Genomic DNA, 17969 nt, shown 5'->3' on the forward strand with positions numbered 1-17969 from the left:
AAACAGGGCACAGTGAGTATACTTAATTATTCAGTAAATTATGGGTCAAAGTATTTGGTGAGTACATTTCTAACTCCTCTGGCATCAGTTTCGTTGCTGTCTGTTCTGAAATTGTTAGGTTGTGTTCAAGAAAACAGTAAAATAGTGCTCTGACTTTTGACAGCGTTTTCAGAAGTCTCTGGTTACCCTGTCCACACTGATCCGCCCAATCTGGTGTTTTCAAAAATACACATTTTGGACAGCGTTTCTGAAAAGCTCCGGTTTCGGGTGACGGAAATGCCATTTTAGTGTGGACGAAGGGTAAAAATGAAGAGAAAAAGCTTCGGTTATGGATTTATCCGGTGTAGTGTGGACGTAGACTTCGATGCCACTATCAAATGCCGTAATGGTTCCAATTAACGCCATCCTTGTTATGTTAATTTAGCCTCGGTCCCTTGTTTTCTTTTTAACTCACGTGATCTTTCTTTTGCTAGCGTCGCGATGGTACTCTGGCTAGATGCGTGTGTTGCTCTTTTGTTTTCCCCCTTCTGGGGCAGGCGGACCCTCAGCCTTTGAGGTCAGCGCCTACTGGTCTCGCCTGGACACACTGCAGCTCTAACTGTGTCTTTCAGTTTCTCGACGTTCCTGACTCCAGCTGAGCTCCCACTTCCTTTCCAGACTCACGGCCTCACTCTGCCTCTTCTGAGTGCCGTTATCAATTAAAACACAGCGTCCCAATACGAAGCAGGTTCATTAACCTTGTCGCCAATTTGTTGTGTATGTGGCCATTTACACAACAATATCATTAATAAAAATGCTGAAGACTGGGGCTACGTTAACAGGGTTCTTTACTAACGAAACGCGAACCAAACACATATATACAGATCAATACGTGCCCAATAGCACATGTTCAATAACATGTTCCTAGGACATAAAATAGTCCCATATTATACAGTATTATACATATTATACGATCAAACTTTCCTGAGAATGGAAGATAAGTTCGAGTGCAAGTTTATTTGTGATTGTATGTATACAGCTAAACAAAACATCATTCTTCTGAGGTCAAGGTACAAAAGACCGTACATACAGTCACAAACAGCACACAGTACATACACTCAGTGGGCACTTTACCTACCAGCCAATCATGTGGCAGCATCTCAATGCATCAATACAGGCATTGAGTTGGTTTTGTAGTTCAACCCAGTCCTCAGAAGGGAGAAGAAATGTGACCTAAGTGACTTTGACCTTGGAATGATTGTTACAGGGTGGTTTGTTTATCTCAGAAACTGCTGATCTCCTGGGAGTTATGCACACATCACTTTCCAGAGTTCAGAGAAACTGCTGTGATTAACAAAAACACATCATGTGAGCAGTAATTCTGTGGGGAAAAAATGCCTTGTAAATGAGAGGTCAATGAGAATGGCTAAACTGGTCAGGAAAGTGACTGTAACTCAAGTAACCATGTGCTACAACAGTGGTGGGCAGAAGAGTATCTTTGTGAACATGCAACATCTGAGGTGGAACAGCAGAAGACCATGAGCATATATGCAGTGGCCACTTTATTAAGAACCTCATGTACTTCATAAAGTGGCTATGAGTATATAGTTACGATAGCACATGCAGTCAGTCACAAAATATTATTAGCACAGCTCCCTGATTGGCATGGCCTGAAGCTGGATGGTGGGTGCGATGTTGCTGTAGGACCATGTTCCTGCAAGGACAAGCACACAGTGGACCAGAACCTCACGCTGGGTCAGCCTCAGATGAAGGCAATCCTGTTTGTCTTCCAGGGAGCAAAAACTGGAGAGCAGGACCGACGGGAGAGCCGGCTTTCAGCAGCCTAAAGTGGGCAAAATATACAAGTGCCTGAAAGTATGTACCACCAGACTCAAGGACAGCCACTCTCTTATTGCTATGAGACTGTTAAATAGTTCTTAGTACAGTAAAATAGACTCTTGATCTTGCAATCTACTTATGATTTTTTTATTGCTTACCTGCACTTCACTTTCTCGGTACTGTTACACACCTAATTCTCTCTCCATTGTTATTATTTTACTTCAGTGTGTGTGGCATCTGTTAGTCTCGCGAGATCATGGATCTGCGCCTGGAAAGTCTTGCTTCAGTCATCTCCAGGGCGCGGGCCTGGGCAAAATTGTATGGAAGACAGGCAGTTGCCCATGCAGTGAGTCTCCCCTCTCCACGCCACCGATGTTGTCCAAGTGAAGGGCAAGAGCCGATACAGCTTGGCACCAGTGTCGTCGCAGGAGTTCACAGAGCAAGATTGAAGACAACGTCGGACTGCCTTAGGGACTCCAGCTCCGGATTTGTCCGCAGGGTTTACTCCCGAAGCCTTTCCCATGAGTGGGTATGGCCGCAAGGCAGCGGAGGTTTGAAATCAGAGTTTTCCCTCTCTTAGGTGGACTGCCTTCCCGGGCTGACGAGCTCCATCTACCAGTACTTCAGTTTACTGTGTAACAATTTGATAGTGTAAGGACAAGATCTTTTTTAACTGTATCTCCGTACATGCGACAAAAATAAACCAGTTCCAGTTTCACATCCATCCACAAGTAATGACAGTCCTGTGTCGACAACCCAGAGGGAACTGTTCTGAGAAAAGCGTGTCAGTATGGAGTGCGCTCATGTAAAACAGCTAAAAGACTCAAAACCAAGGGCATGTTATAATCAGAGCAATATGGTACAGCATGGACTCTGAATGACAAATTGCTTACATTGCAACCATGGTCACTCAATTGAAATAACCCAGCCAATGGAAAATTTATTAAATATAGAACATCAAACATAGAATATGTACAGGCTGTTCAGTACACAATGTCATGTTGACCTTTGAACCTACTCACGATGAATCTAATCCTTCCTTCCTACCTAGCCCTCTATTTTTCTCTCATCCATGTGCCTATCTAAAAGTTTCTTAAATGTCCCTAATATGTCTGCCTTTACCACCACCCCTGGCAGTATGTTCCACACACCCATTGCTCTGCGTATAAAAACTTACCTCTGACATCCCCACTATACTTTCCTCCAATCACCTTTAAATTATGCCCTTTAATATTAACCACTTCTGTCCTGGGAGAAGGTCCCTGGCTGCCCACTAGATCTGTCTCTTATCATCTAGTTCAAAGTTTTAAGTATGTATGCAATATAAAATCCTGAGATCTGTCTTCTCGCAGGCAGCTGTGAAACAGAGAAGCACCGTGGAACCTGTTCAAAGAAAACATCGAACATCCAACTTGCAAAAAAAAAAGAAAAAAATCACACAACTAACAACAAAATAGGTGAATACACATGGAATATTGAAATGCAGAGTCCTTGAAACAGTCTAGGAATGTTCAGTGTAATTCAGTTCAGTTTTGTTTAGTGATGTGTTGCTTGCTGACTGCAGGCTGCAGAGCCAGTCTGCCCCAATCAAAATCACACAAAGTAGCAATAAAAGAAATCAGAAACACATACAGGACCGTGAAAAAGTCTTGGGCACAGATAGGTAGCCAGAAGCCTGAAGACTTTTGCACAATTTAATGCATTGCACTATACTGCTGCCACACAGAAAACAAATTTCATGACATATGGGAATGACGAGAAACTGATTCTGATATGGGTCTCTATTGTGGACTGAGAATGGGAAGGGGACAGGGAGATCGGAATCATGCTAGGGAAATGGGGAATGGAGAATGGAGCGTGTGGAAGTACCAGGCAGACATTCTGTAATGATTAATAAACCAATTGTTTGGAATCAAACGACCTTGACTGGAGTCTCAAGACTGGGTTTTTCTGCACCCTGCCCCTGGCACTCCTTCTCTGCCAACGTTCCCACACCCTTCCCATAGTGCTCCTCCAGCTTCACCCTCACCAATCCCAGCCTATTTGCCTGTCATGCTACATTCAATTAATTATGGACCTGAATTCCGTGATCCCTCTGTTCTACAGTATTCCTCAGTGCCCTCCCACTCACTATGTATGACCTACCCTGGCAGGTATTCCCAAAATTCAACACTTCACACTTGTCTGCATCAAGTTCCATCTGCCATTCTTCAGCCCAGTTTTCCAGCTGGTCCAGATCCTGCTGCAAGCCTTCTTCGCTATCCACTACACCCTCAATCTTGGTGTCATCTGCAAATTTGCTGATCCGGTTCACTACCACAGAACAGTAAATGAAACTGTGAGCATACACAAGGACTCAAATACTTGCACTAACGGCACTTTGTGCATTACTGTGATATTCTGGTGCTGCTGCAACTTATTTTCTGCTACTTATCTATTTAATACTGTTTTTCTATTACTGTCTTGTTTTTATCTACCGCTTTGTTTGCTTGCCGGAGAGGAAACTAAACAGAGTTTCATTGTACCTATGTATAATGACAATAAAGATCATTCATTCATACATTATCTAACAGATCTTTGATATCGATTTCAAACAGCAGCACAGCACGACCTCCTGGGCTGAAGGGCCTGTAATGTTCTATATTCTATGTTCATTGATAAGTTTGGAATAAGCAGTTGAGTACTGCTACCTGAAGAATTCCTGTCTTTATACCAGATCATGCTGCGCTCATATTTGTAACGATGTCAGGAAATGTTTGAAAAGTCATTGGTTGAAACACTGACCCTGTCACTCTCCCTTGATAGATGTTGACTGACCTGGTGAGCATCTACAGCATTTTCTTTTATTAAAGAGGACAGAGAGCCCAAGGAAAATGAGGTGGAGGATGCAGAACAGAAGGTACAAAGGATCAAAGATCAACCGTACATAAATGATGTCCACACTCAGTATCCACACGCTCATCTCCCAGCTGTGTAGAGGAGGGCAGAATCATCAGCAGAGGATCTACAGAACATCATGAAATCGAGACATTTCTCCTACAGAACCAGCAAACTGTGGTCCCCATTCCACTGGCATAGTGTCAAGACAACAAACACTCCATCAGTGAAGCTGATTCTCATGGATTTTTAGATATTAGGCACTACGGCAGAAAAGTGGTGCCAAGGCAAAAGATTGGTCTTGAGTACATGATGATGGGCTGAGAGGCCTTTTCCTACTTCTATGATAAATATTCATTTGTAAAACAAATCACATCACAAAGCACCGGATTCTGAAAAAAATGTTTATTTGCATAAATTATTCATCAAGATATTTACAAATACATATACACTGTAGAATTCACGTTGAACACAGACTCAGTTCGCATCTTCTTCAAAATATGACAAGCACAGTAAAATTCACTTTATATTTCATGCAATATTATTTCTATTTATGAATCCTTTATAATTATACACGTGAAGAAATATTTTAGTTTGCATTTGGCTGAAATATGAGAAATCATTGCAAAACCATTGCCTCAAAAAAACTTCACGTACAAAGTATAGGCTAAAGTAACATTTCATCAGAAATATTTAATATTTGCATTATAAACATACTGAAAATATTGTCATGTTTGAACTAATACACCAGTAAAATAACTTAGCTCTGCGCACCATTGCATAAATTGTATAGCTCACGGATGACAATGTCTATTGGCACATTTCACAACATGTAGATATATTTTTCTCATTGTTTGAGTCCTTGTTGTACATCTTAGAAAAAGCAAGTCAGTTAAGATAACAGACTTCATGTGTTTAACCGTAATAAGCAACAGTTGTACTGGTGTGTGCCAACTGATGTAGTCTTCATCTAATGGAGTAAAAATGTGTTTGAAGATTAAAACCTCAGAGCTGACAATTGGACCATCAGGAAGCAATAAATCCCACCTGTATGTATCAGAGATGTGGACAAACTATAACAACAGAGAAGCATCGCAAACGTTGTCTCCACAAAATCCTCCAGTTTCATTGGCAGGATCTGCCAGCTCATGTCTGTAGCCTCTCGAGGGCCAACATTGAGGGTGGCTGTGATCAGGCTCAGTGGGTGCATGCCAAGAACCAGATTCCTGAAACAAGCACTCTAGCCCAAGCTCCTTTGAGAAAAAGTGTATCAGGGAAAATAGAACATTGCTGATGTTTGTCCTTAAAGTTTACGTGAAGGAAACTATAATATTCCCGCTGATAGATGGGAATTGCTAGTCTAAATCTGCTAAAAATGGAGAAGGAACATCTAACACGACAATGAGATCCCTTTAATGGGAGCATACAGAGACAAGGGAAGATTGATGGAAGTATTCAAAACAACCTAATGACTCGTTCTTTAAAGCACCTCTTGCCCCACCTGTAAATGAGTCTGCAGGCCTCACACTGGCCTAATTGGCCACCTCAGGACCCAGGGACCATGGTGCAAGCAAGCCTCCTGTGATCTTGTGGGATTATCAAAGAAAGTGAAATAATGGTGCTTTCAGATGGCCTGTGTGCCTTGCTGATAAACCAACTGGTTATGACTGAAATAAGCTTGAGTCATTAGCTGGCAGTATTCCTGTGAACTTTAACAGTGTTGATGTAGATCTAAAATTAAACTGGTATGGGTGATGGAAAAAAGAACTAAAAACAGGCTTTATGGGCAGGTCAGGTGACATCTGTAGAGAGAGAAGCAGAGTTAATGGCTCAGATTGACAAGCATATGACTTAAATCAAATTGGCAGCTGTCTAGTACAGCTGATGCTGTATATGGCATGTTGTCTTCATATTTTGCTCTAAGCTAAAAGAACATGGGGCTTCAAAACACAAACAAATGAGGGTCCGTGAACTGGACCTATCCATGCCTCTTGATCTCCCCAATTTACTTCAAGAATTTTCATCTATGCTCTCATTAAAGATTAAACATCTTTTGTATTAGGCTTTCGTGTTGTCAAGTGTTCCGTACTGTGAAAGGAGAGACTGAATAACAAAACGACCCAACTACTAAGAACGGTGACCGCTTACTCTTGCCCAAACAGCATCAGAATATGTGGATCTCAGATTGGCTTCTGCAGCCAGCTGAGGACCCAGCATTAGACAACCCCCTAGGACAGGGGTTCCCAATCCTTTTAAAGCCATGGACACCTACCATTAACCAATGGATCCGTGACCCAGGGTTGTGAACCCCTGCCTTAGGAGAGCATCATACTCGACTTGAGTGATCACAGTACCTACCACACTCATGATAATTTTACAGTCTTGTTTCACTTCTCTGTCCAATTGTATCATCACTTTGAATTCCATAAACATCTCACTGATTACCTTATTCCCATTGTTTGAAGGACTTTAATACTGCTGAGGATATGATCATATCCATTTCAATTCTATAATTATTTGTAGGTATCATATTTTAACACAATTTGTGTGGTCCAGCTAGCATGACTCCCCCCTCTGGCTCAGAACACTCCCAACCTGTTACCTGAACCTGCAAAGAAGAAGTATCTTTTACTTGTGTTGACATACTGAGGCTCCAGGTGGATACACATGGACCCACTGCACAATTTTAATCCTTAGTGTTTTGAGGGATATTAATCCCACAGTTATAAATTGCTAAAACTGATAATGTCTCCAATCTGCTTGGAACAAATTAGAGTTTACATAATAATAGTAACTGCATTTTTAAAGTATGTCATTGGCAATAGAAGGATAGTAATCTCCAAAGTTTTGGAAAGGCACAAGAGAAACAGTCAGGAGGGAGAGATATCTATGTTTGGTGACCAGTACTAAAGACGTGGGAGTATTGGCCAGTGGCTATCATCATTGCTAGGTATCCTTATATACTTCTATAAAGGGGACTTGATAGAGGTGTATAAGATGATAAGAGGCATAGAGTGGAGAACCAGCACCTTTTTTCCCCAGGGTGGTAATGGTTAATATGAGAGGGCAGAATTTTAAGGTGAATGGAGGTAAGTATAGGGGGTTTTCAGAGGTAGTTTCAAAGGCAGGTGTGGTGGTAGAGCCAGATACATTAGGGAGATGTAAAAAAAATCCTTAGTGGAGAGTAATGCAGAAAGGAAGAGTTAAGTTGAGCTTGGAGTAGTTTATAAGGTCAGCATAACATTATGGACTGAAGGGTCTTTACTATGCTCTAATCTTCTCTGTTTTATGCTCTGTCTGTTTCAATGGTCACTGCCATACCCAATGGCCTCCAGTCCACATTTTGTGGAAGCAGAGAGCCCAGGAAGTGGTCCCTTCCAGCTCGAAGGAGGCAAAGGGGGCTTGAAGAGGCAAGTAGGCCTCTGTATACCTCAAGTTCCCGGTCCAACAATGCACTGACGACATTTTCCACACAATCTTTCACAGGTCTGACAGAACCTTCCAAAATCAGTGACAGGATTTAAAATTACTAGGGAGCTGAAACAATATTTAGTTACAGACACCCTTAAACACCAACAAAAAAAATTAAAATCTTAAAGAATGTTAAGATAACTCAGGCATTTACCTTTTCCCACAGGATTGGTCATGGCATTCCAATAGGATCTGCATGATCTTCTTGAAAGGCAGACCAGGACTGAAGGGCTGAATGGTCTCCTCTGGACAACATTCCCTTTCAGTCCTATCCATTGTTGTAGGCCAGGCTCAAATACTCTGTCATATATCACAGTCCACAAAATACATTATATCAAGCAAGTTCTCAAATAACAAGGCACATCATAGAAAGTTGGTTAAACTATCATCATGACTCTTAAATCTGCCATAATTCTCCTTCTCCTGTGCAGAGGGAGTTAAAATCATGCATTCTGTTTGGGGAAATATAATTAATTGGAAACAGATGATTTGTGATATATCTGATTACAATTTACTTCCACATGTGGTAGTTCCAGTTAGAAGAAGCTGCCAAAGTCAATCAGCTACCAGAATAACAAGAATGTGTTGACTTTGAGCAATATGGAGATGAAGATGGCTGAATTGGTTAGCATTTTTATGTTATTATTATCAAGATAGAGAAAATGATAAGAAGAAGGCAGAGTGTCAATTGATTCACAGGTGGTTTGGAATTTGTCCATCAAATTTGTCCTTAAATAGTTGGACTATTTCAGAGGATGTTTGATAGTCAGCCTATGGGTGGGGTGTCATATCCAGACCATAGTGGGTAAAACTGGAGGATCTCCTTTCATGTTAAAGGCAGATGTTTTCAATGCCTACCGTCTGCTGTTGCTGAAACAAGAGAACAGAAGATGGTGGAAATGCTCAGCTGGTCAGGCAGCATCTGATGAGAGAGAAAGAGCTGAGGTTTCTAGAGATGTATAAAATCATGAAGGGCATGGCTAGGCTGAATGCACACAGTCTTTCTCCTAGGTTGGAGAGGACATAGGTTTAAGGGGAGAAGGGAAAGATTTAATATGTACTTGAAAGGCAACTTTTTTATACTGTACAGCGGGTGGTCCACAGTTCGTTAGGAGTTTGAGAAGAATTGATATGTCATCAAAGACACTTGCAAATTTCTACAGGTGTACTGTTAAAAGCATTCTAACTGGCTGCCTCATTGTCTGGTATGGAAGAGCCACTGCACAGGATTTAAAAAAGAACTACAGGAAGTTGTAAAATCAGCCAGCCCTGCAATGGCATTAGTCACCCTGGCATCAAAGACACCTTCAAAAGACAATGCCTTAAAAAGGCAACATCCATCTTTAAGGACCCCCATCACTCAGGACGTGCCCTCTTCTCATTGCTACCATCAAAGAGTAGGTACAGGAGCCTGAAGTTACACACTCTGTGTTTCAAAAACCGTTTCTTCCCCTCAGATGTCAGATCTCTGAATGGAGAATGAACCTATGAACACTTCCTCAGTACTTTCCCTTCTCTTTTTGCACTACTTATTTAATTATTTTCTTAATATATACTTATTGTAATTTATAGTTTTTATTACCAAGTATTGCAATGTACTACTATCTCAAAACAACAAATTTCATGACATACATCAATGATATTAAACCTGATTCTGAGCTGCCAGAGGAAGTTGTTGAATCAGCTACAATGATGGCTTTTAAAATACAATTGGACATGTATATATTTAGAAAAGCTTAGAATGATGTTGGGTCACACATATGCAAATGGGACTAGTTTATATGGGCACCTCGCTTAGCATGGACAAAGGCCTGTTTCAGTGTTGTATGATTCTATAAACACCTGTCTCCACCAGCCCCTTGCGCTCAAAGTGGGATACAATGAATGATTTATACTACATTAAATGCATGACAGTAAATATTGATGATAATTTTCTGCAGAAGTTATAGATGGTATAATTGGCAACTCTGATAACAAATTGGGGTGTGGTGGGAAAGACAGTTATTCTCTATCAGTAGCGTGAAATACATCAAAATTCTTCAAGTCATGGAGTCAAAGAACATTACAGCACAGAAAGTGGCCCTTCAGCCCATTTAGTCTATGCAAAACTATTAATTAGCCTAATCCCATCGACCTGTGTTCGGACCATAGTCCTCCTATCCATGTACCTTTCCAAATCTCTCTGAGATTTGGAATTGATTCAGTTCCATCACACAGCTTCTTACTCAACTAAACCACTACACTCCACACAATAGAAATGATTGTGGGGATGCAGGTGAGACTTCACACGTTTAGCAAGGACTATGACCTTAAATGGGAGATGTTACAGTTTATGATCCTGTTGAACTGCAAAAGTTCAAGCATGAAACTATCATTTTGTGTTGTGTAGAATAATGGCAGGGAAACTGCTCTTCATGTTGACTAAGTTGCCCCATCCAAGCTATTCCCTATTTCCAGTGTTTGCCCATGACCTTCAACTCTGTCGCAATCCATGCACCTGTCTTTTAAAAGTTGTTCTTGTACCTGCCTCAACCTCTTCCTCTGGCAGCTCATTCCTTTGTGTAAAAATTTTGGCACCCAAGTTCCTATTAAATCTTTCCTTTCTACCTTAAACCTATGCACTCTAGTTCTTGATTCCTGAACCTGCATGAAAGACTGAGTGTATTCACCCTATCTATGCCCCTCATGATTTCATACTCCTCTACAAGATTATCTCAGTCCCATACATTCCAAGTAATAAAGTCCTAGCCTGTCCTTGTAACCCAGTCACTTACATCCTGGCAAAAGATAGATGGAGGGGCAAGTAGTGTTAAGGAAGAAGGGAGTTCATAGAAAGACTTAGATTGGGAGAGTGGGCAAAGAACTGTCAGATGGTATATAGTCTAGGGGAATGTATGGCCATACATTTTGGTAGAAGGAATAAAGGTGTAGACTATTTTCTAAATGGGGAGAAAATTTAAAAAAAAATCAAAGGTGTAAAGAGACTTGGGAATCCTCTTGCACGATTTCAGGAATGAAAGAGTTAATGTATGAGCAGTATTTGTTTTTCTGGCTTTAGATGAATGGGGGGGGGGGATCTTATTGAACCTATTGGATATTGAAAGGTCTGGATAGAATGGATATAGGGAGAATGTTTCCTATAGTGGGTGAGTGTAGGACCAGAGGGCATAGCCTCAGGAATCCACTGACCACTCAGTTAATGGTAGGGATAAATGGCATCAAAAATGATTGAGAACTCCTAGACTCAAGGGACATCCATTTAGAGATGAGGAGGAATTTCTTTAGCCAGAGGGTAGTGTATCTGTGGAATTCATTGCCATAAATAGTTGTAGAAGCTAAGTCATTGGGTATACTTAAAGCAGAGATGGACAGTTTCTTGATTAATAAGGGTGTCAAAGTTATGGGGAAAGGCAGGAGAGTGGGGTTGAGAGGGATAATAAATCAGCCATGATGGAATAGCGGAGCAGACACGTTGAGCTGAATGGCCTAACTCTGCTCCTATGTCTAAAGGTCTTATGGTCTAAAATCCTTGTAAACCTTTTCTGCACTCTCTTCCAGCTTAATAGCATGTTTCCTATAGCAGGGCGGCCAAACCTGAACACAAGTACTTGCATACATAGTGTCTGTTTTTTGGTTACCAGCATTTCGCTACACTCTTAAATTAGTATGTTAGACAATCAGATCCTTTTGATGGAAAAATTTGTCAATGCACAGGCTTTTGGGTCCATGGCGTTGTGCACAGTGGGTTCGCACTGCAGCCATTATTAAGTAAGCTGATTAATGAATAGTGGCCTGTAATTTTAGTGCATTCAGTGCTCTTACAAAATCCTACAAGGAGACAAATGCTTGTCCAGCCAAAGTATCAAGTGATAATGGAAAAGCAATCATGTTATTAAAATTTGCGATTACTGGTCAATAAATCATTATTGAATAATTTTGCAGTTGAAATTGACTGTGCAATATTGCTGACTAAAACATTAGTTCAAACTCCTCTAGTCATACTGTAAACCAAAACTTCCTTTTAAGATTGTAATATACAGGGAGTGGCCACATTATTAGGTACATCTGCTCATTAATGCAAATATCTGATCAGCCAATCACTTGGCAGCAGCTCAATACGTAAAGCATGGTCACGAGATTCAGTTGTTCAGAACAAACAACAGACTGCAGGAGAAATGTGATCTAAGTGGCTTTGACCATGGAATGATTGTTGGTGCTAGATGGAAGTGGTTTGAGTATCTGAGAAACTGCTGATCTCCTTGGGATTTCTACGCAGTCTCTGCAGTTTACAGAGAATGGTGTAAAAATATAAAAAAAATCCAGTGAATGGCTGTTCGGTGGGTGAAAACACTTTGTTAATGAGAGAGGTCAGAGGAGAACGGCTGGACTGCGTCAAGGTGACAGAAACTCAAATAAAAAAGGTGTTACAACAGTGGTGTGCAGAAGAGCATCTCCAAATGCACAACACTTCAAACTTTGAGCTGCAGATGACCATACCAGGTTCCACCCCTGCACCTAATAAAGTGGCCACTGGGTGTATTTTACAGGGCGATAGGATAAACCATAGTCCTTAATGGCCATGTTGGTGATAGTTCCTAATCAAGAACTAGGTGCTTACTCTGTTTCTGTGTCCTTGCCCTTGTTAGAATAGCCAATGCATGAATATGAGGCAAATACTTGTAACGCAATATTGTACTGAGTAACTTTCACACAACCCAGCATATCCAGCCTTCAACTGGATGGAAGCATGTCTATTCAATAAATGTTTGTCCACTCAAGGTACATAAAGCGGCATTGATAGGCATTTGTTAAATACATTTCTTTAAAATTTTCCTTCAGACAGCACTGATGACCAGTAATGAAGTGTTAGCCTCCAGCAATAAATTACATGCAACATCTAGAGAAATATAGGATGTAATTTTGGAAATTCTGTCTTCTCTTTAAAAGACACCTTGAGGCAGTAGATTTTTTAAAAAAAGAAAAGTGACCATTAGTTTTTGCTTGAAAGTTTTAGTGTGGTTGTAAAATCATCAGTTCATCAGTACTCATAATGTTCTCTTGACAATAGAAAGTATCTGTGTGAGCACAAGATCAGTGGACACATTGATTCATCAATACACAGTCCTAAGGCTTAACTTGCTTTTAACTTCCAAGAGTACAGCTGACAGGAGGTCCATTTATAAACAGGGGAGACGATGGGGAGCAAGGTCAGTGCAGATCCTACAAGTCCATTTTAAGGTCTCCAACTCCAAGGAAGAAAAAATAAACACCTTTCTCTTTAAGTTTACATTCTTCAGAGGGAATCATTTTGCATAAAGCCATTTACAATATTATCCAGAATCACAATGACTTCTTCCAGTTTCTTTAGGTTACAAAGCACATGTGATTAGAAAGTAGCTCTGCTTGTCAGGTGTGAAAAATGGGGTTTTGGTCACTGGACTTTCTTTCAGCTTCTGTTTATCTTGTAACACAAATACTTGCAAGCACTCTTTTGGAGATTGTATTTAAGAAATCTTAGCTAAGCTTAAGCGGGCACTCATTAAAGCTTCCCCAAATAATGTCCACTTTTGAACATCTGTTCTTGTGTTTCACACCTCATCACGTAGACTGTAGACTTGTTTTAGTCTGCTAAGGCTACCTCACGGCAAGCAGCCATCAATGAAGCCTGGCAGGTCACAGGTGTCAATGCCCTGACCTTGTGAAGTTTGAGTCTGTCAGTCTTCTTGAAGAGGAACAACTTCTTTTCCTGCTCCTCGGCTGGAGGAATGGTGGCTTTTGAGCCTGTGTTGAGGAGCTAGGCGTGAGCAGTTGAGTGAGATGGGCGGGCACAATCCTGCTCACTGTTGCAGGCACCGCCCAGGTATGCAAAGCAGAAAAGCCAAAAATGGGTAACAGCCTTGATGTTGCCTTGTGCCATTGTTTTAATCTGGAGCGCAGGTAGAGCTGTCAGAGTTACTGAATGTATTACACAGTTACAGCATGTAGTACATCCTGTACTAAAGCAAACTCCATCACTGTACTTAAGTAGCAAAGCTGTAAAGTGCATGTGTTGGTGCTTGCAAAAGAGATGTTGAAATTTGCCTTGCATCATCAGATGCTTTTGAAGTTCATCCTGCATTTTCACAAGATCACAGGGAGTACTATTCCACGTCCTCCTCCTTGTTCAACACCAGCTATCCAGAAATAAATGTGTTTTTGAAGAAAATATGTACAGCAAGTCCAAACTCACCCTGAAGTGTTTCCGTCTCATCTACATGGGCAGCTCCACCAAATCTCACCTCTCCAGCGTCAAAGGTAACGTGTGTATGGGAACACCAGGGCCCTCACATTCCTCTCCAAGTCCTATGCCATCCTGATTGGGAAAGATATCACCATTCTTTACTGTCCTTGGGCCTACTTTGCACAATGGGAGCAACAAGGCCATTCACCGGCATCTTCTCAGGGACAATTGGGAAAAAGCAATGAATGCTGGTCTTGCTCACATATTTTAATTATAAATAAAAAATAAAGAAAATCTCTTCTGGCCTAATCTTTCCTAAACCTTTTCTTTTCAGCTCTCTTGTAGTTTTTTTTCCATCTCCTGTCTAAACTCTAGATCATTTTCTGCTGTGTTATCCCAGCACGTCCTAACTTTCCTAACTAAATGAAAACAACATGTGTACACCATGAACCATGAATTTTACTGGTCACAATCCTTGTTCATTCTCTACCTTCTTAAGGGATTGATTTAATCCCAAACTTGTGATAGCATCCTGATCTTTATTCTGAAATAGGGACCCACTGATAATTTATACCGTTTGTAGAACATAGAACAATACAGCACAGTACAGGCCCTTCAGCCCACAATGTTGTGCTGACCCTCAAACCCTGCCTCCCATATAACCCCCCACATATACCTGTCTAGTAGTCTCTTAAATTTCACTAGTGTATCTGCCTCCATCACTGACTCAGGCAGTGCATTCCACGCACCAACCACTCTCTGAGTAAAAAACCTTCCTTTAATATCCCCCTTGAACTTCCCACCCCTTACCTTAAAGCCACGGCCTCTTGTATTGAGCAGTGGTGTCCTGGGGAAGAGGCGCTGGCTGTCCACTCTATTTATGGAAAGATGGAGCTGGGAACTCCCCTAGTAGTTGCCTGGGCTAGATTTTATCCATCATGGACGATTCCAAAGAACACAAGAAAGCTACACCTAACAGCTTTCATTTCAAAGCTGCTCCATGATTGGATAATGTCATAGCTAGTCGCTCATTTCAGAACCCTGATTCCCATAGCCCTCCATTGTGCTCCGTCTCGGAGGTCATAGGGCCTTAGAGCAATATGGCACAGAAGCAGGTCCTTCCGCTCATCTACTCTATGCCGAATTATTATTCTGCCTAGTCCCGTTGACCCACACCTGGACCATAGACCTCCATACCCCTCCAATCCTTGTACCTATCCAAATTTCTCTTAAAATCTGAAATTGAACCCACATCCATCACTTCCGCTGCTAGCTTGTTCTGCATTCTCACCACCCACTGAGTGAATAAGGGTTCTTCTTAAATAATTCACAGTTCTACACTTATCCAACCTCAGTGGAAAAAGTCTGCTTACAATTTCTATACCGCTCAAAATTTTATTTACCTCTGACAAATCTCCACTCATTCCCCTACACTCCAGGGTGTAACTTCGTAACCTATTCAACCTTTCCCCGTAACTCAGGTCCTCGAGTCCCGACAACATTCTTGTAAGTTTTCTCTGCACTCTTTCAATCTTATTGATATCTTTCCTGTAGGTAGGTGACCAGAACTGCATACAATTAGGCCTCACCAATGTCTTATACCATTTCAATATAAAAGGTGAACATTTGAACCTGACTATTTCATGGGCTTCCTCTTCATCACTGGAATGCATTTTAACTCTCTAGTAAGCTTAACCTTTGCATAAGACAATTGCAATTTATTTGTCTTTGTTCTCCTCCTTTGTTTTCTCTCTCCATTACAGTAAACTGAGTTGGTGACCATTATTTTTTATTTTTATAAACACCTAATAATTACAAGATTTAAGCCTCACTTTTTACTTCTGAAAAATCTCTGGATCAGTATCAGCAGATCCAACAGTCTCCACCTTGTTAATCTCACAATCTAGTACATCTCAACGGCAGCACGCCTTACTGGTCCAAACTCTACTGAGAGTAGGTCAGTTCTACTCAATTGCTCTTCACCTTCCTTGCAGGAATCAGTGGAACCTCCACTGCGGGGCATGATCACAAAATCCAACGAGAGGTGGAAAGGGGTGAAATGGAAGTACTGCCCAGGACTGTCCACTGCGAGGTCGCTTTACTACCCACACTTGAATCAAATCAAAGGATTGGTCAAATGATAAGAGGTACTGAACTGAAATGGACAATCCTACTTTAGCAGCAGAACACCTCTTGCAAGACTTGTCTCCAGTTCTGTTTTTTTTTTCTCTATTGTCTTGCTTTACTGTCTTTATCCCCCTCTTTATAGCTGCATATACATTAATTTAAGTATATTTTACATACAATATGTTTTGTGCCTTGTCTGTATTTACATTCTGCTTTGTACTTGTATCTCACAGCACTCGGTCCCACACATTTCCCACACTCTCTCCGAGGTATTCCTTTTCTTTTTCTACCGTGGTTCCTCTCTTCATGTGTCTGCAGTATCTTTTTATTGCTTTCTCTAAACTGGAAACAGTCATATAGAAACATAAAAAGGACTATTACCATAATTTCAGTCTGTGTTTTACTTTGCCTATCACTTTTAGCTCACATGAACAATCCCTTCCTCAAGTACTCCGCGTGATGTGAAAATGCAGAAACAACTGGATGACTCGTTTACGTTTATTCACTTAGGTTCCTCTTTAGATTTGCATAGTTTCACCCAATATCACTGTTCAATGTATTAAAGAAGAATTTTCCTGGCCTAAGAAATGAGTTCTTTATCACACTTGGATGCTTTCCAGGCTTAAATAACTGTCTGTCAAAACCTCTGACTATTGCTGCTGGTGGAAGTCCTCGTGTCTAAGAATCTTGTAGATGACCCAATAAAAAATATTGAAAATTAAAAAGGCTAGCGGAAAACCAGCTCGCGACACTGTATCGATCTTCTTCGCTCTGTCAATGAAGAGTTTCCTCATATCTTCCTGGCCTTTTGCTGAAGGTTGGGATGTGCTGATTGACCCTTTCGGAGTGACTCCATCTTTTGATTGGAGGCAAGGCCCCACCCCGTATGCAGTGAAGCTAAAGCGACTTTCCCTCACCTCATCATCCTGTGAAGATTGCAAAGAGTTAACGTTAATTACATGAGCCAGGATGTGGTAAGAACAACAGCTTTTTACCACTTTAGACCATTTGCTGAATTTGATCTACCTTTTATTCTTGACCAAAGTATGGAAATAACCAACTAATTTTCTTGTACTTCCATATGCTTGTTTATAATTGTACAACCTGCAGCTGACTGGGTTCTACATAATATTGTGGTGCTTAGAATACATAATGTACATAAATTACTTTGTTTTTTTTCCCTACAAAATAACCTACCCTGTTATATTTTCCTCTGGCTTACAGCCTTCAGTGCAGAAATTTCACTTCTACTTCAGTCATTTCTCTCAATGGCCTTTTTCACTTTTATTCTTCAGTATTTTTTAAGGGTCAGTAGATAAATATTACCTTTATAGTTTTAGCATTATAATTATGGTTGTCTTGTTATATTTATTTCACAGACTCAGCAGTCAAATGGACATGAGAAAATCTAATTGTGACTCATGGATTAAATATAGATCCTTCCCAATAATTTCAA

At 40.9% G+C, this 17969-nt stretch overlaps 1 protein-coding gene across 3 annotated transcripts in view; it reads right to left on the minus strand.

Moving 5' to 3' along the window:
* Positions 1-5127: 5127 nt before the first annotated feature.
* glra3 (glycine receptor, alpha 3) overlaps positions 5128-17969 on the minus strand; it is a 241766-nt gene continuing 228924 nt past the window's right edge. For all 3 annotated transcript variants that reach the window (XM_073048025.1, XM_073048024.1, XM_073048026.1), the window contains one exon: positions 5128-17439. In XM_073048025.1, the coding sequence (XP_072904126.1) occupies positions 17164-17439 (276 nt within the window). In that variant the 3' untranslated portion in view covers positions 5128-17163. The remainder of the gene's footprint in view (positions 17440-17969) is intronic.

Source organism: Hemitrygon akajei, chromosome 6, assembly GCF_048418815.1.
Source record: "Hemitrygon akajei chromosome 6, sHemAka1.3, whole genome shotgun sequence".
Taxonomy (NCBI): domain Eukaryota; kingdom Metazoa; phylum Chordata; class Chondrichthyes; order Myliobatiformes; family Dasyatidae; genus Hemitrygon; species Hemitrygon akajei.